This window comes from Brienomyrus brachyistius, chromosome 9, assembly GCF_023856365.1.
Source record: "Brienomyrus brachyistius isolate T26 chromosome 9, BBRACH_0.4, whole genome shotgun sequence".
Taxonomy (NCBI): domain Eukaryota; kingdom Metazoa; phylum Chordata; class Actinopteri; order Osteoglossiformes; family Mormyridae; genus Brienomyrus; species Brienomyrus brachyistius.
The window spans coordinates 1,882,420-1,901,950 of NC_064541.1; the positions used below are offsets into that span (position 1 = coordinate 1,882,420).

The 19,531-nt window shown below is 49.7% G+C and overlaps 1 protein-coding gene across 4 annotated transcripts in view; it reads left to right on the forward strand.

The window, feature by feature from the left end:
* Positions 1-19,411, forward strand: part of myh14 (myosin, heavy chain 14, non-muscle) — a 23,117-nt gene extending 3,706 nt beyond the window's left edge. For 3 of the 4 annotated variants that reach the window (XM_049025658.1, XM_049025659.1, XM_049025661.1), the window contains 37 exons: positions 50-142; positions 231-294; positions 839-937; positions 1,923-2,066; positions 2,174-2,388; positions 2,804-2,956; positions 3,797-3,970; positions 4,428-4,601; positions 4,702-4,816; positions 5,391-5,459; positions 5,852-6,066; positions 6,234-6,355; positions 6,437-6,506; positions 6,608-6,768; positions 7,001-7,109; positions 7,231-7,362; positions 7,450-7,656; positions 7,817-7,954; positions 8,067-8,190; positions 8,268-8,439; positions 8,515-8,727; positions 8,814-8,958; positions 9,104-9,310; positions 9,454-9,558; positions 9,635-9,787; positions 9,938-10,186; positions 10,369-10,581; positions 10,685-10,897; positions 10,990-11,151; positions 11,297-11,425; positions 11,739-11,827; positions 11,927-12,050; positions 12,623-12,831; positions 12,928-13,036; positions 13,205-13,377; positions 15,646-15,669; positions 16,129-19,411. In XM_049025658.1, coding sequence (XP_048881615.1) covers positions 50-142; positions 231-294; positions 839-937; positions 1,923-2,066; positions 2,174-2,388; positions 2,804-2,956; positions 3,797-3,970; positions 4,428-4,601; positions 4,702-4,816; positions 5,391-5,459; positions 5,852-6,066; positions 6,234-6,355; positions 6,437-6,506; positions 6,608-6,768; positions 7,001-7,109; positions 7,231-7,362; positions 7,450-7,656; positions 7,817-7,954; positions 8,067-8,190; positions 8,268-8,439; positions 8,515-8,727; positions 8,814-8,958; positions 9,104-9,310; positions 9,454-9,558; positions 9,635-9,787; positions 9,938-10,186; positions 10,369-10,581; positions 10,685-10,897; positions 10,990-11,151; positions 11,297-11,425; positions 11,739-11,827; positions 11,927-12,050; positions 12,623-12,831; positions 12,928-13,036; positions 13,205-13,377; positions 15,646-15,669; positions 16,129-16,318 — 5,457 coding nt within the window. In that variant the 3' untranslated portion in view covers positions 16,319-19,411. The remainder of the gene's footprint in view (positions 1-49; positions 143-230; positions 295-838; positions 938-1,922; positions 2,067-2,173; positions 2,389-2,803; positions 2,957-3,796; positions 3,971-4,427; positions 4,602-4,701; positions 4,817-5,390; positions 5,460-5,851; positions 6,067-6,233; positions 6,356-6,436; positions 6,507-6,607; positions 6,769-7,000; positions 7,110-7,230; positions 7,363-7,449; positions 7,657-7,816; positions 7,955-8,066; positions 8,191-8,267; positions 8,440-8,514; positions 8,728-8,813; positions 8,959-9,103; positions 9,311-9,453; positions 9,559-9,634; positions 9,788-9,937; positions 10,187-10,368; positions 10,582-10,684; positions 10,898-10,989; positions 11,152-11,296; positions 11,426-11,738; positions 11,828-11,926; positions 12,051-12,622; positions 12,832-12,927; positions 13,037-13,204; positions 13,378-15,645; positions 15,670-16,128) is intronic. The other variant, XM_049025660.1, reaches the window with a different exon arrangement.
* Positions 19,412-19,531: the final 120 nt, after the last annotated feature.

The following is a 19,531-nucleotide window of genomic DNA, read 5'->3' on the forward strand; positions in this document are numbered from 1 at the left end:
TTCTGTCCGCGATGTTCTCCCATGACACTGAGCTTTGCACGTCCACCAGGGGGAGCTAGAGAGGCAGCTTCTACAGGCCAATCCCATCCTGGAGGCTTTTGGCAACGCCAAGACCGTGAAAAATGACAATTCGTCTCGATTCGTACGTTTTCGCTTTTATTTTTTAGACCTCTTAAAATGGGATTTGAATGTATTTTGAATCTAAAATCTCTATGTAACTTTCATTCCAGGGTAAATTTATCCGCATCAATTTTGACGTGGCCGGGTACATCGTCGGAGCCAATATCGAGACCTGTATCTTGGATGTTTATCTTCAATATTTACATCTAATGACTTGGCACTTTAAGAGACCCATCCATCCATCACTGTAACCACTTAATCCCAACCAGGGTCACGGGGGGGACCAGAGCCTATCCTGGGAATAACGGGCACAGGCAGGAACCAACCCTGGGCAGGTGCCAACACACCGCAGGGCGCACACACTCACAGGGCCAACCAACCTGTCCTGCATGCTTTTGGACTGTGGGAGGAAACCCACACAAACTCCACACAGGCAGGTGGCCCAGGGACCAAACCCAGAACCTTGTTGATGTGAGGCAGCAGCGCTAACCACTGTGCCACCACACCACTCTTAAGAGACCCAGCAGTATAGTAATTCTGTCTAGTTAAATATCAGCAGAAGACTTTATAGTAGTGACTGTACTAGTAGTGCAGTGTTTGAGCAACAGTGGTCAGCGCTCATCGTGTGGAGATTCCGAGGGCTGCACTCATTACACATCACAGCAGTAACTCGATCCTGCCAGCTGGCCTCGGGCTTCTCCTTAAATCCCTCCATCAGATCTCCTGGAGAAGTCCCGCGCCATCCGACAGGCCAAGGACGAGAGGACCTTCCACATCTTTTACCAGCTCCTCTGTGGTGCCTCAGAGAGCATGAGAGGTGAGCTGTCCTACCCCCACCACCACCCCCATGTGCCCCTCCCCCCCTTTCCAGTTGGATGGGATGTCCATCATTTACAGAGTTACCGAAGGGCAACCTGTTACGTGTGGAGATGCCCGTCTGGAGCACAGATATCTCTATGTTAGTGTCATTCATCGCTTACTAAGAGGTTCAGTCATGCCTGGTGTAGGGACCTGAGACAGTGAGTGTGAGCACATGTCCTGATGCTGTTCTGTTTATCGCATAAATGAGAGTCAAGGAGGGATTCATTATTCAGGTACTATCAGCGCCTGTCTGTCTGTAACCTTCACCCGTGAAGGTCATCTGTGAAGGTCACCTGTGTGAGTCACTTCAGCTTCAGTCTAATGCAGGAATGACCCAGATAAGGCCTGCTGGAGCCAGGTCCTTCTGACCATACGCTCGGAACATGACCACAGACTTCGGTTAGAATTTCAGAAATCACCATCAGCGCCTCTTACAGGTTTCTTGAAGTTCTGCTGACTGTTTAAACTTGATTAACCTGAGGGTGTAAAGTGGCACTTCGCTGTAAGGTATGTGCAGGAACTGCAACTCTTACATCAGGGAAGGGATTCAGCTGGCTTTCTCCAGGGTCTTCTGACTCCCAAAAACATGCAGTTAGATGGCATCTCTAAGCAAACTTTAGTGTATGTGCCCTTTGATGCATTTATTTACTTAGCAGATGCTTTTACCCAAAGCACCATTTAACTGAGAAAACAGGGTCAGTCAGTGCCTGAAGCAATTGAGAATTAAGGGCCTTTGCTCAAGGGCCCAGTGGTGGCATCACTCTGCTGAGCACAGGGTTTGAACCAGTGGCTTTCCTATCATGGGCAGAGTCCTAATCCTGAGTGAACCCTGCCCTGTGCCCCCTGGATCAGTATGATCCTGTGCTAGATGAGTGTAATAGTGAGCCGGGTAAGAAGGTCTGCCGTGGGGCTCTGACGTTGTGTGCTCGCTCTCTCCGCAGCGGACCTGCTCCTGGGTGGTGCTGATCAGTACCGCTTCCTGAGCGGTGGCTCAATCCCAGTGCCGGGGCAGAGCGACGCCGAGAACTTCACGCAGACGATGGATTCCATGACCATCATGGGCTTCACCAAAGAGGAGGCGCTGGGTGAGGAGGCTGGATGGGGATATGCAGTTCCGACGCCCCCCCCTGCTCAGTGGTCGCAACTTACCCTCCTCCTTCTCACCCCTTCTCTCCATCCTCTCACTCTCTAGCCATGATGAAGGTGATCTCGGCTGTGCTGCAGTTCGGAAACGTCTCCTTCCACAAGGAGAAGAACTCGGATCAGGCCTCCATGCCGGACGACACGGCGGCCCAGAAGCTGTGCCACCTGCTGGGCATCAGTGTGCTGGAGTTCACGCGTGCCATCCTCACGCCCCGCATCAAAGTGGGCAGGGAGTATGTGCAGAAAGCACAGACCAAGGAGCAGGTGGGCAGCCAGCGATCGGGGGGGGGGGACTGCGGCCTGGAGCCCATCCCAGACAGCACAGGGTGCGAGGTTAGGGTGCATCCAGGCTTGAGTCCCATTCTGTCACACAACACACACCATGTGACACGGGGAGAACATGTAAACAAACATGGAGCAGGGGTAGGATTTGATCCCCTGACCCTGGAGGCCCGAGGAAACAGCGTCATCTTTTTAGTCTTCCCTCTGTGTGTGTGTGTGTGTGTGTGTGTGTGTGTGTATGTGTGTGTGTGTGTGTGTGTGCAGTTTTACAGAGATAAACACACTCTGATTAGTGTTAGAGTTAAGATCCTTAATGTTCTTCCCTGTACTCCTCATTCTTTTCCTCCTTCTGCTCCCACGTACGATCCGTCCTCAATCCCTCCTCCTCTCCCCCCAGGCCGATTTCGCCGTGGAGGCTCTGGCCAAAGCCACGTATGAGCGCCTCTTCCGCTGGCTGGTCCACCGGATCAACCGAGCCCTGGACCGCCGGCAGAGACAGGGCGCATCCTTCATCGGTATCCTGGACATCGCTGGGTTCGAGATCTTTCAGGTGGGTGGGGTGTGGGACAAGGTGGAGGAGATAAAGCAAGAGAGATGTAAAAGGGTGAAGACAGACCTGAAAAGTGACCTTGTAGAAATACCATTGAAACTGCAGTGCATTAGGTCCCAGTCAGGAGGGTAATAACCACAGAACAAGAGCAGCGAGACCAGCCTCAGGCCAGTGATAAGCTTACGCAGGGAGTACCAAGCCCGTTAGCCCGTGCATTAGTCCTGTTCCGTACCCCTCCCTGGCAACCGGGTCTCCTCCCACCCCCCAGCATGCAGTGCTTTCAGAATCGCCGGCTCGGACGCGGACAGGAACACCCAGCGACTCTGAGTGGGTAACAATGTGCGTTATCAGGTGTGCTGAGTGTTCATTAAAAAAAGAACAGAGCCACTTGAAAAGGTTCGGGAAACGCGGTGCAGTTACTTTCTGGCTTCAGGATGTAACCTGTAACCTTCAGGCTTAGAAGAGATTTCCTTTTCAAAAGCACTACAAATCATTTAAAATCCCAAATGGCAGTACCTGCCCTAATGGATTATGGGTATTCTGTGCTTAGCAGATGGATCAAAGGGCCACAGGTAACCGTGCTCAGAAAGTTCATTTTACGCTGATAGCTGATAATGTTTCGTGAGTGATTATTAAGTGGAACATGGAGTAACTTGTCAGATTTGGTGCTTGAGAATACTGAAGACGGAGATGTTCCGTATAGGTGCTGGAGAATGAAAGTAAAGTGTACTGGGCAGGACCCCTTGTTCTTCTTGTAAGGTGTCCATGTTCTTGCTCTTGCCTTGCTATAATGGGGACATGTGAGGAATAGCCGCCCCTAACATTGGATCTCTCATGCAGCTGAACTCGTTCGAGCAGCTGTGCATAAACTACACCAACGAGAAGCTCCAGCAGCTCTTCAACCACACCATGTTCGTGCTGGAGCAGGAGGAGTACCAGAGGGAGGGCATCGAGTGGAACTTCATCGACTTTGGCTTGGACCTACAGCCCTGCATTGACCTCATAGAACGGCCTGTATGTTGGTGAATGGATGAGTGGATGATGGATGGATGGATCGAAAGATAAAAAGTTGGATGGATCGATGGATAAGTGGATGGATGGATCAAAAGACAGGGATGGATAGATAGATGGAAATATGCAAGGATGGATGAATAAATGGAAAGATGGATGGATAGATAAATGGAAGGATGGATGATAGATGGATATATGAATGATGGATGGAAATATGAATATTATCTAGATGGAAGGATGGATAGACGGATGGAAATCTGATGCATTGATGGATGGATTGACAGGTGGATGAATGAATGGACACATAGATGGATAGATAGGCAGACTTGATTAATCTCAGAGGGGAACCTCGGAATGTGTGCTTATTAGGTATGACATTCAGTCTAGGTATTCCTTCAGTCCTGTAGCGCTCCTTCCCCCAGGTCCCTTACTGTGCTAAGCTGTATTTGTCCCTTGCCAGGCTCACCCTCCAGGGGTGTTGGCTCTGCTGGACGAGGAGTGCTGGTTCCCGCGGGCCACGGACCGCTCCTTTGTGGACAAGCTGTCTGGGGAGCAGGGCTCACACCCCAAATTCCACCGGCCTCGGCAGCTGAGACAAGAAGCTGACTTCTCCATCATCCACTATGCTGGGAGGGTGCGTGTGTCTTCCTGGTCCCTCCCTGAGTGGCAAAGCCTGGACTGATTGCTTTTAGCTTGACCCTGCTGTGGTTTCCCCCCATTTCCTTATGTGGCAGGTGGACTACAAAGCAGATGAGTGGCTTGTGAAGAACATGGACCCTTTGAATGACAACGTAGCTTCACTTCTCCATCAGTCCTCTGATCACTTCATCTCTGAGCTGTGGCGTGAAGGTGGGACCTTAGCTCTGACTGTTGTGTATTGGGATGGTGCCGGACCTCAGCTCTGGACAGTATGTGTTGGAAAGGTTCTGGACCTCAGCTCTGGAGGTTGTGTGTTGGGAAAGTGTTGGACCTCAGCTCTGGAGGTTGTGTGTTGGGAAAGTGTTGGACCTCAGCTCTGGAGGTTGTGAGTTTCAAGGTGCTGGACCTTAAGTGTGTGAGAAAGGAATGTTGTCTCAGTCAGATTACGTTCATAATCCAAAGTACAGATTTATAATCATGAGCCATTAGAACATTTTTCTAAACATTAAAGGGGGATTAAAGTGATTAATGAACTTGAGTTGAATTCAGGTCATTTTTATAGAAGCTTAAGTTTAGAATGTCTGCAGTTAAATGAGGGGGATTCAGCTAACTTCTCACTTATGGCTTTATTATTTGTACTAATGCCCGGCTGTTTAATAAACCGCTAACAGCTGTGTTGCTGTTCTCTCCCTGTTTGTCTTCATCCTGTCCTCCCATCTGTGCTTAACACCCTGCTTCCCCGCTTCCTCCTGCCCCTTGTGTCGTTCGCTCTCCTCTTCCCCAGATATTCAGACTCTTCCTCGTGTTTACTTTTTCGATTCCTACGCCACTCTGCAGACCAATGGCTCTGACAGTAGGTGTCTTCCTCTTCCTTGCTCCCTCCATCTTTCCATCTCGCCCCATAAGTCATATAACCTATCTTATCCCCTGGCCTGAACTTAATTGATTTGTACATTGCTTATCTATACATTTTGTATAGATATTTTAAAGCTATTGATAACCAAGAGTAGATGTGATTTGTTAATTTGTAATATTTATTGTACAGCAGTACTACTCCGGCTGTGTTGGATAGTGAATCAGAGATGTCCTGTTCCATCTGTAATTACTAGTGTCAAATCTCAGCTTAAATCTGTTTGTACTGGGCTGTGCTATACCTTTGTGGAATCTTTATTGTCACTCTAGCCTTCTTTCATTGTCATACTATCTATATCCCACCCACCCACCCTAACCTTTCTGGTGGAGCAGTGGAGAGGATCGTGGGCCTGGACCAGGTCTCATCCGGGGGCCTGGGTGAAGGGGCCGGGGGAGTGGCCTTCGGGGCAGCAGGCCTGAAGACCAAGAAGGGCATGTTTAGGACAGTGGGGCAGCTCTATAAGGAGTCGCTGACAAAGCTGATGGCAACGCTGAGGAACACCAACCCAAACTTCCTGCGCTGCATCATCCCCAACCATGAGAAAAGGGTAGGCGGAGCGAGGCGGGGGGTACTACTGGGGGAGATGTAGATGTAGTGACGAATTAAGGAGACAGTGGCATGATGGTAGAAGATCCGTATGGGCAGTGAACACCTGTCCTGTCCATGGCTGAACTCACAGTGTCTTCATATGTGTTTCTGTCCTTGTGGGCTCAGGCGGGAAAGCTGACCCCCCACCTGGTTCTGGATCAGCTCCGGTGTAACGGGGTTCTGGAGGGCATCCGCATCTGCAGACAGGGCTTTCCGAACCGCATCCCCTTCCAGGAATTCAGACAGAGGTGCGTGAGCTTTTCTTGTACTTGTCAAGACCAGCCGTGTGACCCTCACACACAGTCCCCCCTCACCCCCCCTTTCTTCAGGTATGAGATTCTGACTCCCAACGCCATCCCGCGCACCTTCATGGACGGCAAGCAGGCCTGTGAGCTCATGGTGAGGCTCTCCATCCTTGTTTACTTTATGATTTCCAGCACATATCCCCCAGTGCCCCCATTGAGGATTGAGTGCTCAGGGTTCTCAGTGTCCATTTCCAGATCAGTGCCCTGGAACTGGACCAGAACCTTTTCAGGGTGGGTCAAAGCAAGGTGTTCTTCAGAGCTGGGGTTCTGGCCCACCTAGAGGAAGAGCGGGATCTGAAGATCACAGACACCATCATCCGCTTCCAGAGCGTGGCCAGGGGCTACCTGGCGAGGAGGTACAGTACCCATGTGCTTCCTGATATGGTGAGGGCTGAGCTACCTGAACACGGTGAGGGCTAAGATTCCAGAACATGGTGAGGGTTCAACTTCCTGAACACTGAGCATAGACTTATTTAAACACAGTAAGGACAGAGTGGAATGATCTTCTAGAACACGGTGAGGATATGAGTTTCCTGAACATGTTGAGGGATGAGCTTCCCGAACAACAACCTTCTTGTTCTCACCCAGGGCGTTCCTAAAGAAGCAGCAGCAGCTCAGTGCCCTGAGGGTCATGCAGAGAAACTGTGCTGCCTACCTGAAGCTGAGGAACTGGCAGTGGTGGCGGCTCTTCACCAAGGTACCCCAGATACCCTCTCCTGCCCTGGCCCTCTGCCCCCTGTACAGTATACACTGTACATATTTGTATTTGTGTTAGTATCTGTGAAGCTTAACCCCTCGTTCACTTCGGCTGCCCCCAGGTGAAACCCCTCCTGCAGGTTACACGCCAAGATGAGGAGATCCAGGCTAAGGAGGCCGAGCTTCAGAAGGCGAAGGACAATCTGTCCAAAGTGGAGCAGGACTTTGGTGATCTGGAGAGGAAACATCAGCAGGTACGGACCACCCGGCGTCTTGTCAAAGGCTGTTAATAGTCAAACTTTTGGAGCTCCGCCGATTCCCTATTGGCTGCCCACCCCCAGCTGATTGAGGAGAAGGCGGTGCTCGCAGACCAGCTCCAGGCAGAGGCGGAGCTCTTTGCTGAGGCGGAGGAGATGAGAGCGAGGTTGGCCAGTCGGAAACAGGAATTGGAGGAAGTGCTGGGTGAACTTGAGGGCCGCTTGGAGGAGGAGGAGGAGAGGGGTGTACAGCTGACCAATGAGAAGAAGCGGTTGCAGCAGAACATTCAGGTGATTGGAGCAGGCGAGAAAATGAGATGCGGCTGCTCTGTATAACTAAATAAGCATGATAAAAATAGAAACTTGGAAGTCTTTACTTCTAAATTTGCTGTCTGAAATTTGTTTCTTGTTTTGATGTGTCATTTTACCTGTACTCTTGCCTTGCTTTCAGGACCTGGAAGAGCAGCTGGAGGAGGAAGAGGCAGCCCGACAGCGCCTCCTGCTGGAGAAGGTAACACTGGAGACGAAGGTGAAGAGTCTGGAGGCGGAAACCCTGAACCTCAGTGAGCAGAGAGATCGGCTTAACAAGGTGTGGAGAGTAACCGCATTTCACTGTGCGCACCCACGGGGGGGGGTCAAGTACTGCCATCTTCAGGTCCCCCTGCCCTCACCCACTCCCCTCCGCCCTACCCCTCCCTCAGGAGAAAAAGCAGCTTGAGGAGCGACTGAGCGAAGTGACAGACCAGCTGACAGAGGAGGAAGAGAAAGTGAAGAGTCTAAACAAACTAAAGAGCAAGCAGGAGGCGGTCATTGCCGATTTGGAGGGTACGGGTAGAATGCAGCTTCCCGCCACATTCATTCAGCATGAACTCCTTGCTGTGAGCTTCTCTGTGTTTCTCCAGAACGGCTCAAGCGGGAGGAGCAGGGCCGGATGGAGCAGGAGAAGTGGAGGCGCAGGATGGAGAATGAGGCTGTGGAGGCGCAGGAGCAGTTATCTGAGCTGGGTCTCCTGTCGGCTGAGCTGAGGGGGAGCCTGACCCAGCGGGAAAAGGAGATCACTACCCTGCAGGGCCGGTGAGTGGCTAGGAAGACAGCGCCACCTGGGGGTAAGGCCCAAACAGGCCCTGACCTGTCACTGTCCCCTACTAGGCTAGAGGAGGAGGGAGCCCGGCGGGCAGAGGCACAGAGAGCCCTGCGGGAAGCCATGTCGCAGGTGTCAGAGCTCAAGGAAGAGGTGGAGAATGAGCGGGGGATGAGGGAGAGAGCGGAGAAACAGCGGCGCGACCTGGGAGAGGAGCTGGAGGCTCTGAGGACCGAGCTGGAGGATACACTGGACACCACAGCCGCCCAGCAGGAGCTGAGGTCCAGGCCACCTCCGGGGTCCGCATGCGTATGAGCCGGGATGCGGGGACGTGGCCTTATCCGGATGCCCCTCCCTCCTACCACAGGTCCCGCAGGGAGGCGGAGCTAGGGGAGCTACAGCGCTGCCTGGAGGAGGAGACGCGGCGTCACGAGGCCCAGCTGTCTGAGCTGCGCGTGCGCCACTGTGCGGCCATCGACTCGCTGCAGGAACAACTGGATAACAGCAAGAGGGTGAGGGGGGACCTGGAGGAGGAGTGGGAGAGGGGCCACTTGCAACTGTATGTGACCCTGCCGAAGCAAAATTCAAGTTTTGTTGTTTATGAAAACTTGACAGCAGGGGTGACATTTTGTAAGTGTCTTCTGTTGCCCCCTACAGTCACGCCAGTCGCTGGAGAAGGCCAAGGCAGTTTTGGAGGAGGAGAGGAGCAGCCTGAGTGGGGAGCTGAAGACCCTGCAGGGCAGCAGGATGGAGAGTGAGCGGGGCAGGAAGAGGGCAGAGGGCCAGCTGCAGGAGTTGAACGCCCGGCTGGCACAGAGTGAACGGGAACGGGAGGAGCGAGAGGAGCGGCTACACAAGTTGCAGGTATGGGCGGAGAGCCGGTTGGAAGCCGTGCCTCCTTTAGAGTGACCGTCATTGCGGGGACAATGGGGTTAAATGTCTCCTACTGCATGGATTAACCTCCTTGCATTTGTCCTCCACCTCGTCCTCTTGCTTCCGACCCACAGTCTGAAATAGAGTCGCTTTCCGCCTCTCTCTCCGCGTCTGAGTCCAAATCCCTACGGCTCAGTAAGGAGGTCAGCAGCCTGGAGAGCCAGCTCCACGACGCCCAGGTACAGGCCATGCTCCCACTGCCCCTATACTGCTGCCGCCCCTCACCGCTAAGCGTGCCTCCCTTGCTCTCGGCAGGAGCTCCTGCAGGATGAGACGCGGCAGAAACTGGCCCTGGGCTCACGGGTGCGAGGGCTGGAGGAGGAGCGGGCCGGGCTGATGGAGAGAGTGGAGGAGGAAGAAGAGCGAGTGAAGGAGCTGAACAGGCAGATCCAGACTCACACGCAGCAGGTCGTCCTGAGTGCCGCTGCATGGCTGTATTGAGTTTACCTACTACAGTATTAGGGTTAGGGGTTAGCTTTAGGGTTGGGGATACCTGGTTCTTCCTGCCTGTAGCATATGTTTGTCTTAGACTGGACCTGATCCCTGACCCCCCTGCAGCTGGCTGAGCTGCGTCGGCAGCTAGATGAGGTGAACGCAGCGGCGGAGGCAGGTGAGGAATGCCGGCGAAAGCTGCAGCGGGAGCTGGAGGGTGCATGCCAGCGGGAGCGGACGCGCGAGGAGGAGAAGGACCGGGCGGAGCGGCAGCGGGAACGTCTCCGTGAGGAGATTGAGGACATGACTGTGGCCCTGCAACGCGAGAGGCAGAACTGCACTATGCTGGAGAAGAGGCAGAAAAAGTTCGACCAGGTGAGGTGGGCAGTGGGACGGAGGGAAGGAGGAAGAGAAGGAGAGTAGGAAGAAGGGAGGGGGCACTGCGGACATGAAGTTAGGCCTGAGGGAACAGGAAGTCAGAGGCTGGCAATGGGGATTGAAAGTGAGTTGGTCGCTGTGACAAGGCCAAATGGCTGTTCCATGGATTCCCCCTTTAGTGCCTGGCGGATGAGAAAGCCGTCAGCGCCCGGTTGGCAGAGGAGCGGGACCGAGCGGAGGCAGAGAACCGCGAGAAGGAGACGCGCACCCTGTCCCTGTCCCGCGCCTTGCAGGAGGCCACTGAACAGAAGGAGGAGCTGGAACGTGTCAATAAGCAGCTGAGGCTTGACATGGAGCAGCTCGTAAATGCACAGGACGACGTGGGCAAGAATGTGAGGCCCTTTTGTGTGTGGAGAGCAGTGGAGCAGAACCCCTCCCCCTCTGCAAACCCCAGAATAACAATAATGGGGGGGGCGGTTGTCTTTCCCCTGGCAGGTCCATGAGCTAGAGCGGTCCCGTCGGAGCCTGGAAACGGAGGCGCAGTCCCTCCGAGTTCAGACCCAGGAGCTGGAGGAGGAGCTTGCCGAGGCAGAAAACTCGAGGCTGAGGCTGGAGGTCACACTGCAGGCCCTGAGGGCGCAGTTCGAGAGGGAGATCAGCAGCAAGGAGGAGAAGGGTGAGGAGAAGAGGAGGGCACTAAGCAAGCAGGTATGGGAGGACCGTGTGGCCACCAAGGCCCCCTGAACACCTGTGCATCTGGGCACACAGGACGTCAACACTGCCAACTCATTGCCCTGCAGGTCCGAGAGCTGGAGTCTCAGCTGGAAGAGGAGCGCAGCCAGAGAGCGCAGGCAGTATCTGTGAAGAAGCAACTGGAGGCAGAGCTGCAGGAAGCAGAGGCACAGGTGGAGGCGGCCACTCGCGGCAGGGAGGAGGCGCAGAGGCAGCTGCGACGTTTGCAAGTAAGCCTGCCTCCATCTGCTGTTTGTGTCAGTGAGGTTTTATGTTTGCATTATGGCACAGATAGACCCACATACATAACCACACCCACAGACCCACCGCAGGTGACATCACATTCATGTATGTGTGTGTTGTGATCCCCTTCAGACCCAGATGAAGGATGTGCTGCGAGAACTTGACGAGACCAAGCTGGCCCGTGATGAGGTGGTCGCCCAATCCAAGGACAGCGAGAAGCGGCTGCAGGCCCTGGAGGCGGAGCTACTGCAGCTAACGGAGGTCAGAGGTCATCATTCATAAGAAAAAATACTCAATCTGACGTGTGACAGGTTAAAATAATTTATTCTAATATTTAATGAATAATTATATGGTTATGATTTTCACAAATGTCACTAGGCTATGAAGTAATACCCATTCTCTTCATTAGCTAAAGATTTAGAACTTAATCGCGGCAAAGATATGATTAGTCAAATGTTATTGTACGGTGTTGCATAGACTGAATTCTGTGCTATCCTCAGGGTATCAAAACAGGGAGGTTAAATCATCCCCTTAAAACCCACCCTGAACTGGCGTCCCCTTGTGTTCTCCGCAGGAACTGGCCAACGCAGAGAGAATAAGGAGACAGGCTCAGCAGGAGCGGGACGAAATGGCCGATGAGATACTCAACAGCTCCACTGGAAAGTGAGTCTTGCAGTGCTCATACCTGGTTACCTCTGTCTCTCTTCTGTGCCCCACCTTCTGTGCCATGCGGCTGATCCCCTCATCTCGATGACTCCACAGATCCGCACTGTGTGATGAGAAGCGGAGGCTGGAAGCGAGGGTGACCCAGCTGGAGGAGGAGCTGGAGGAGGAGCAGAGCAATGCGGAGATGCTGGCGGAACGGCACAGGAAGACTGCCCTCCAGGTACTGTCTCTCCATCCATCCATCCATCCATCCATCCATCCATCCAATTACTTATATTGGTCAGGAAGGCCTGGCGCCTTTCCCAGTCTGGTGTACACCCTGGACAGGACTCTAGTCCATCACCCAATCAGACCAGCTCCACAGAACCCAGGACAGTGATTTCTAACTTGGCTGGGCACGCTCTGTAGGTGATGCAGTGCGGCAGACAGAGGATTCTTCGAGGGGAGCAGCAGACTGCAGTTTATCCTGAAAGAAGGTCATTCCAGCAGGCGGAATGTGTTTCCTATTAGGCACCTGCCTGGTCTGGATCTTTGAGTAGCTGCAGTGCACTAAAGGAACTGGTGTGGCTCATACTGATAATTTCACAAGAGAATGACTTACCATCAAGGAAACATCTCATGTTTCCTTGGAATGAAGACATCTTCATATCATGAAATTCTGACTTAGTTTCATGAAACCATGGCTTAATTTCATGGCCCATACATCAGACCTTCATTTAAGTTTGGGATGCCCCACTGCTGTGTCTACATCTAGCTCAGTCCACCCCACGTCAACTCTGGTCCCCCCTGCAGGTGGAGACCCTGACAGTGCAGCTTGCCGGGGAACGCACCCTGACGCAAAAGAGCGACAGCGCCCGGGAGCAGCTGGAGAGGCAGAACAAGGAGCTGAAAGTCCGACTGGGGGAGATGGAGGGAGCCTTGCGAGGGAAACACCGACTCAGTGTCGCCGCCCTGGAGGCCAAGATTGATGCCATGGAGGAACAGCTGGAGCAGGAGAGACAGTGAGTGGGGAAAAAGTGGGCCAGTTTATCATGGTAGGTCCTGAATGGGCCTCAGCTTGGACTCTCCTCACCCCATCTCCCCTACTCCCACCTCAGGGAGCGGACAGTTGCCAACAAGCTAGTGCGCAAGACTGAGAAGAAGTTGAAGGAGGTGCTGATGCAGGTGGAGGATGAGCGGAGACATGCTGACCAGTACAAGGAGCAGGTAGGTTGGGCCTGTGGCCGCCAGGCTTAGGTCTGTGGTACCGGGGGTGTTTTATTTTATGTTGTTTCGAGACATTTGGCTTATTCTCATACCATGACCATGTTCTTGACGGTCAGTTATGGATGATGGACAGATGGTTCTTTCATCTCCCCTCTTTCCCTCCGTCAGCTGGAGAAGTCCATGGGCCGTCTCCGGCAGCTGAAGAGGCAGCTGGAGGAGGTGGAGGAGGAGAACTCACGCACCAATGCACAGCGACGCAAACTGCAACGGGAGCTGGAGGAGATGACGGACAGCAGCCAGAGCATGACCAGGGAGATCTCAGCCCTGCGCAACCAGCTCAGGTGATTTTACACAGGATGTGGGTGTGGTTATGTATATTGGTGTGTCAGTGGGCATGGTAATGTGTGTGGGTGTGTCAGTGGATGTAGTTATGTGTGTGGGTGTGTCAGTGAGTGTGGTTATGTAAGTGGGCGTGGTAATGTTTGTGGGTGTATCAGTAGGTGTGGTTATGTATATGTGTTTTTCACTAGGTGTGGTTATGCATATGGGTGTGTCAGTGGGTGTGGTTATGTATTTGGGTGTGTCAGTGAGTGTGGTTATGTAAGTGGGCGTGGTAATGTTTGTGGGTGTATCAGTAGGTGTGGTTATGTATATGTGTTTTTCACTAGGTGTGGTTATGCATATGGGTGTGTCAGTGGGTGTGGCTATGTATGTGGGAGTGTCAGTAGGTATGGTTATGTATGTGGGGGTGTCAATAAACAACACATTTCAGGGCTGTGGTATCAGTCTGTTGTGGGGACAGTTTGCATGTTTGTGACATAATTTACAAAGTACAATCCGTACCTCCATACCTTGCTCGACTGCATGTGCAGTATTACACTTTACGGCATATTATATGACAATGCCCGATTTTTACCACTTAATTTCACCATGGTAATTTCATGACCCAACTTGATCCTGTTAATATTTCTTTGCATGACATCAGGTTTATATTGTGAGCGATCTCCACCAGCCCTGAATGGGATATTCAGCCAGATATTCACATTTTGGATTGTGTTCTCCATCTGTTTAATACACCTTCTGCATAGCACCTACACTTGTGTCTGAGTGCGTGCTTATGGATCTCATTAAGCACCTCAGTCACGGAAGAGTGACTGGATACGTCCCTGATGGCTGCCCCTATTATGCAGGTAGCATAGTCAGTAACTAATGCCAACAGGACAAACAAGTAGAGAAATGTTATTTATGATATCCATTTGTTTTTCTGATCCCACTGATTTTGAGTGACACAAATATGACTGCAACAAATACAAAATACACCAAATTTCATATTTCAGTTCAGAGAGATCCAAAGCTATAAGTATACCAAAATACCATGGGGCTGAATAGTCGAATTTTTACCTGATGGAGATATAAATTAATATTTCAGATATGGGATATTTAGCTAATAGTGTCGATCCAAAAACTGGATATATACTAATGGCTTGAACACTTAAAAATGACAAGCAAGGAAAACAAATGTTTTCCTGTCAGCGCGATCATTAATGCTAGTTCTCATTAAACAATAGAGGCACCCCAGTAGCTTGTTGTAAATGTAGCTTTCTGTAAATATGGTTTGCCGTGAAATTGCAGGACAAATGGATCAGGCCAGCCAGAAAAGGTAATGTGTTATACGAATGCTTGAAAATGCTGCACATGCATAGACCAATGTGTGAGGTACACATCAGGCAGGTGGTACGGACCTGGCAGTAACAGGCCTGATTTCCAAAGGACTTAAATATTGTCATAAAGAGTGTGATTTGTGACACAACGATATAAATGAAACAGCGTAACATACATGATAGACAAGTCTCTATCGTCACACGATATACAGCCACGTAAAAATTGAGACCACTCTATATTTTTAAACAAATCTGCATTTTTAAATGCTTGAGCACGGTTCTGCTGGCAGAAGGATATGGCGAGCAGCAGGCTGCTTCCAGGTGCAAAAGTTCTAAGACAGCAGCACACAAGAACAAGGTGTAGCAGGAGATACTGGGAATGACCAGAAACCAGCCATGTAGAGGGCAGAAGTAATGTTCTAATGCCAGAGATGACCGTCAACTCATGCTTCATGAATTAGAGGATGAGATGAATTGGTCTTCAAGAGAAATGGGAAACATTAAGTGCAGGTGGTGAGATGCACTTCTAGGAGAGTTTGTATCAGGCTCCTAGAAGCAGGACTGAAGTCCTGAAGCAACGAAGAGCCAGGCTGCAGTTTGCAAAAAAAAATAAAGTATATCACTCACAGAGACATCCATACACTGAGAAATGAGTGAAACGAAAAATGCTGCTGTGTTCTCTTAGTTTTTTCCGCGGCTGTATATCGCCATGTCGTACAGCCCTGGTCTGCACCGTGATTTACCTGTGGAATGTGGGAATATCTCAGAGCGAAGCCATACAGGGCCAACATACACCATCATGTCATTACTTTGTGTGTTTTTTTTAATTATGTCCCATCTTTGCACTTCGTCTGAGACTCATGCTGCATCATTTTAACATTTGTACTCGTCTACAAGCCTTGTCCCGGCCTGTCTGTGACCCTTTCCCTTTCTCATGCCCCCATTTAGCGCCACAGAGTGGAGAGATGAGAAGTAGGTCTGGCTGCGCACCTGTGTGTGTGTGTGTGTGTGTGTGTGTGTCCGCGTGCTTCTGCCCCCTGGTGCTGTGCCGTGCTCAAGGATCCTTTCTGCCCTTTGTTGGTGAGAGAGTGTCCAGCACGCTGGCCCCCCAGCCTGTTCCCGCTCACTTTGTGAGCGGGTGCTGAGTCGCATGCTCTAGGCGCTCAGGTGCAGACGCCGAGTGCAGCCTGTTTGACTGTCATAAGCTTTAATATGTCATCTGGGGGGTCATCGAGCAGCTTCTGCAGAATCATCTGTCATTAGTGAAACGGCCTCTGATTCGGGCCCTCAGGTCTCCTGCCGGTAGTTCTGACTGCAGTAGTGCTGCTGTGTCTGCTTTGCTGTGCTGCTAATCTTACATCATACTGATCGTTCTGTCCCTTATCCTCTGTGTCCCTCTCTGCACTCCTCTGTCGGCTGTCCCCCCCACAGACGTGCTCCCCTCCCTCTCTCCCTGCGCGCTGCCCGTCGCCCACTGGTGGACGACCTCTCTCTAGAGAACTCCGATTCTGAGGAGCCCCCCGCCTCCCCCTCACCATCTACCGGCCTCCCGGCCACACCTACACCCTCTGAGCACAGCCTGGAGCCCCAGCTCCCGTATGGCCTGACAGAGACGGAGTGAAGGGGGGGCGCTCCATGGCCAATGGACCGACCCATCGACTCACTGACTTGAGGTGCCCCCCCCACGGCGTCGGTGCTGAGTGAGTGTGGGGGAGGATCAGGCGAAGAACAAATTCTCCAGGAGCAGACAGACAGAAGGAAGGACACATTACTCACACTGACTGACTGGACATTAAACATCAGAATGAAGAACTGCTGCATAGAGAGAGAGAGAGAGAGAGAGACTAAGAACTTTTATTTTGAAAGGGGGGAAAAATAGATCCCAGTATACACTGGGAGGTCTAACCAATTAGCAAATCTCTTTTAGTATATCCTGCTTAATGTGACAGTGTGTGTACCATGATGGTTATTCAAAATAATTGTTTTTTTTTATTTAAAAGCCAGGTTTGGTTGAGGCATTTTGCATGAGCTTGCAAAAACAAAGGTGACAGAAACAAAGGAAAATAATGAAGGACGGGTAACTTTATATGTAAATGTTGAAAAATCCCACTGATTCTGCAAGTAAGAGATGCACCCTTGCCGCCTGTGGTAATAATATTAATATGCTCTGGTACTTTTTTATGAAATCCGCTTTGACTTGCTCGCATTCTAAAAGCAGGGTACTGTAAGGTCACCACGTCAGAGGCGCTCACCCTGATTGAGGTAGATGTCCTTCTCCCAGGGTTTGCTGAGAGCGAGCAGGGATGAGTCAGTGTAAAATGTAACGTTTTGAGTGTTGACCTGAATACATTTTACCTGAAAGTAAACCTTTCTTAGAATAACTACACTTTAATGTGAGAATCTCACCACTAGCATAAAAATGCAGCCTGGGTCCGCTGTCTTATCTTCCACCAGGAAGTTTATTTTTTTGCAATAATTAGTCTAGTATTTTAATCACATTTCTTTCAATGATTGACTATATCTAATGGTTTCTTACAAAATGACTCAATTATATATATTTAATGATTGGTCCATGTACCTGGCATTTGAAAAATGACTGCAGTGTTTTGGAGGAAAATGCCTAACCCTACATAATCTGGCTGATGAGGCCTGAGGATTACAGTGAAGACCAGCGTAAAACTGCAGTGTGTAGATAGACTCATGGTTTACAAGCTGATCAGAATTAAAAACACTTTCATGATGCACATGTAGGTTGTTTTAATGAGATTTTAACAGGTGAATTCCTTCTCTGTGTAGTGTCGTGCTTTGTGTCCAGGTGCTGACATGAAGCTCTCTTATGTGATAGATAAAAACATGGATCTAGGTAAACACACTTTGCTTACTTAGCACTTATGTTACATTGTTACTTGGAGCTAGATAAACTGGCTTTCCTTACTTAGCACTTTTTGTTACACTGGTTCAGTTACAGTTAAAATATTAATGTCACAGCTGATGGTCTTTATTTACAGGCTAGTATGTTGTTTGCCTTCATACAGTACAGGTGTTTCCACAGTCATGGTGATCTCACATTTCACCTGCTCTTTAACCTTGATTTTTGATCAGAAACTCTAGGAAAGGGCTTTCGGGGTCTGAGCGCTTAGGAGAATGGAGTCCTGTTTGAAATGCATATTAAAGAAGATCCGTACGATAATTGTACTGACCAAGCCGCTTGACATAAAGTTGTATGTTAATATATTAGCGCTGGTTTTTCTGAAGGCCACACTACAGAAAAAACTGGAAGATTTAAAATAGTCTTAATCCAGAAAAGGCGGGAAATGAGAGCCTCCATTTTTACTGCTGATCTTTCTCAGTATATTCATATCAGAACCACCGGCAGCATTTCAACAGCGGAAATATTGTACGATGTCTATTTTAGTGGTTGTGTAAAGTGTTTGTTAATGGACGCTCAGTGTTTTCCAAATGGAGCGAATGTTTACGTTATCAAAATTTAGGATATATGTAATACAACCAAATTTAGCAAGTAATGAAAAGTATTTCCAAGAAGTGGCGTGAAGGGTAAAAATGTACTTCCTCTAGTATCTGGAGGTTTTCGGCACGGACATTTTTTTAGGACGCCTTTTCATCTAAAGTGCCCTGCGTCGTATTTCTGTAACTTTATACAAGTGTTACATGAGAAACCGAGGAGTGTTTGAAGCAGATATTTACTGTTTGATGAAATGTATTAATCAGGGTTTCAGCTGTTCTAATATGCAGTACATATAGCGAAGAAACTTACAATGAATCTTAAGAAAGGTTTCAGTATATTTTAAAAAATTCTTAATTAGCTCCCCAGTCAGAATTTAAGTCCAAGGCAAATGATCATAATTCACCTGGCTTAATTCATTTGCAGATCGTTTTCATGGTTTCCAATTCACCATTTTTTTTACCCCACCCCACCCCCAAATCCTTCTCCGTTGCATTATTTATGTTGTACAGTATAGATCCTCCTTCTGTCACCGATTGTATAGACAGAGAGAGAGAGAGAGAGAGAGAGCCACCCCTCTACGTCTTTCACGTTGTATTGCAAGCATAACTGGGGTGTAGTCAGAACTTTTTAAAAAACCAGATTAACCTCACACCCCCTCTAAGAAATAGAGGGAATATCCTGGGGATGTATATACCGTGCCCTTATATGACGGGCACGACTCATTGCAACTTTGCAGTTAACTTATCGTACAAGGATGGTGCTTCGGTATTATTACCGTGATTTAGGCTTACTTGGAATGCTCTCAGCGTTTTACTTATTCTGTGGCACTCTGTTTACTTTCTGCGTAAAAAAAATTTGAGAGAGGGTTCATGTGGACAATATTCAATAAGTATTCCTCTTTTAATTCATTTTACAAATTGAAATGTTTCTCCTGTGTACCTTAATGAATATTTATTTGAACTTGAACAACGACGCGGGCATAACATGAAATAATGTTTCTAGTAAATGTGCACTTTATATTCCAGTAGATGGCAACAAAATCCAGCCGTTCACCCTCTCCGGCGTGTTTGGCTTTCAGCCGTGCTCTGCAAGTAAACTGTTTGTTTTATGAATTCATATGCTTACAAATTCTCATTTACGTCATTAAACCCTCTGTCCTAATAAAGCATTTTTGATTTCCAGATACTTCTATACTTCTGATGTGCATCAGATATTGTTTTATGTTTTATTAAACATCAGTCTAATTAATTCTCTATTCTGGTTTGTACTCATTTGACTCAAATGTGACAACTGAGCCCTTAATGCAGACTGACCTGTGGGATAAGAAGTAGAGAACCAACCTTGTCTGTAGCAAAACTAGTGCTTTTT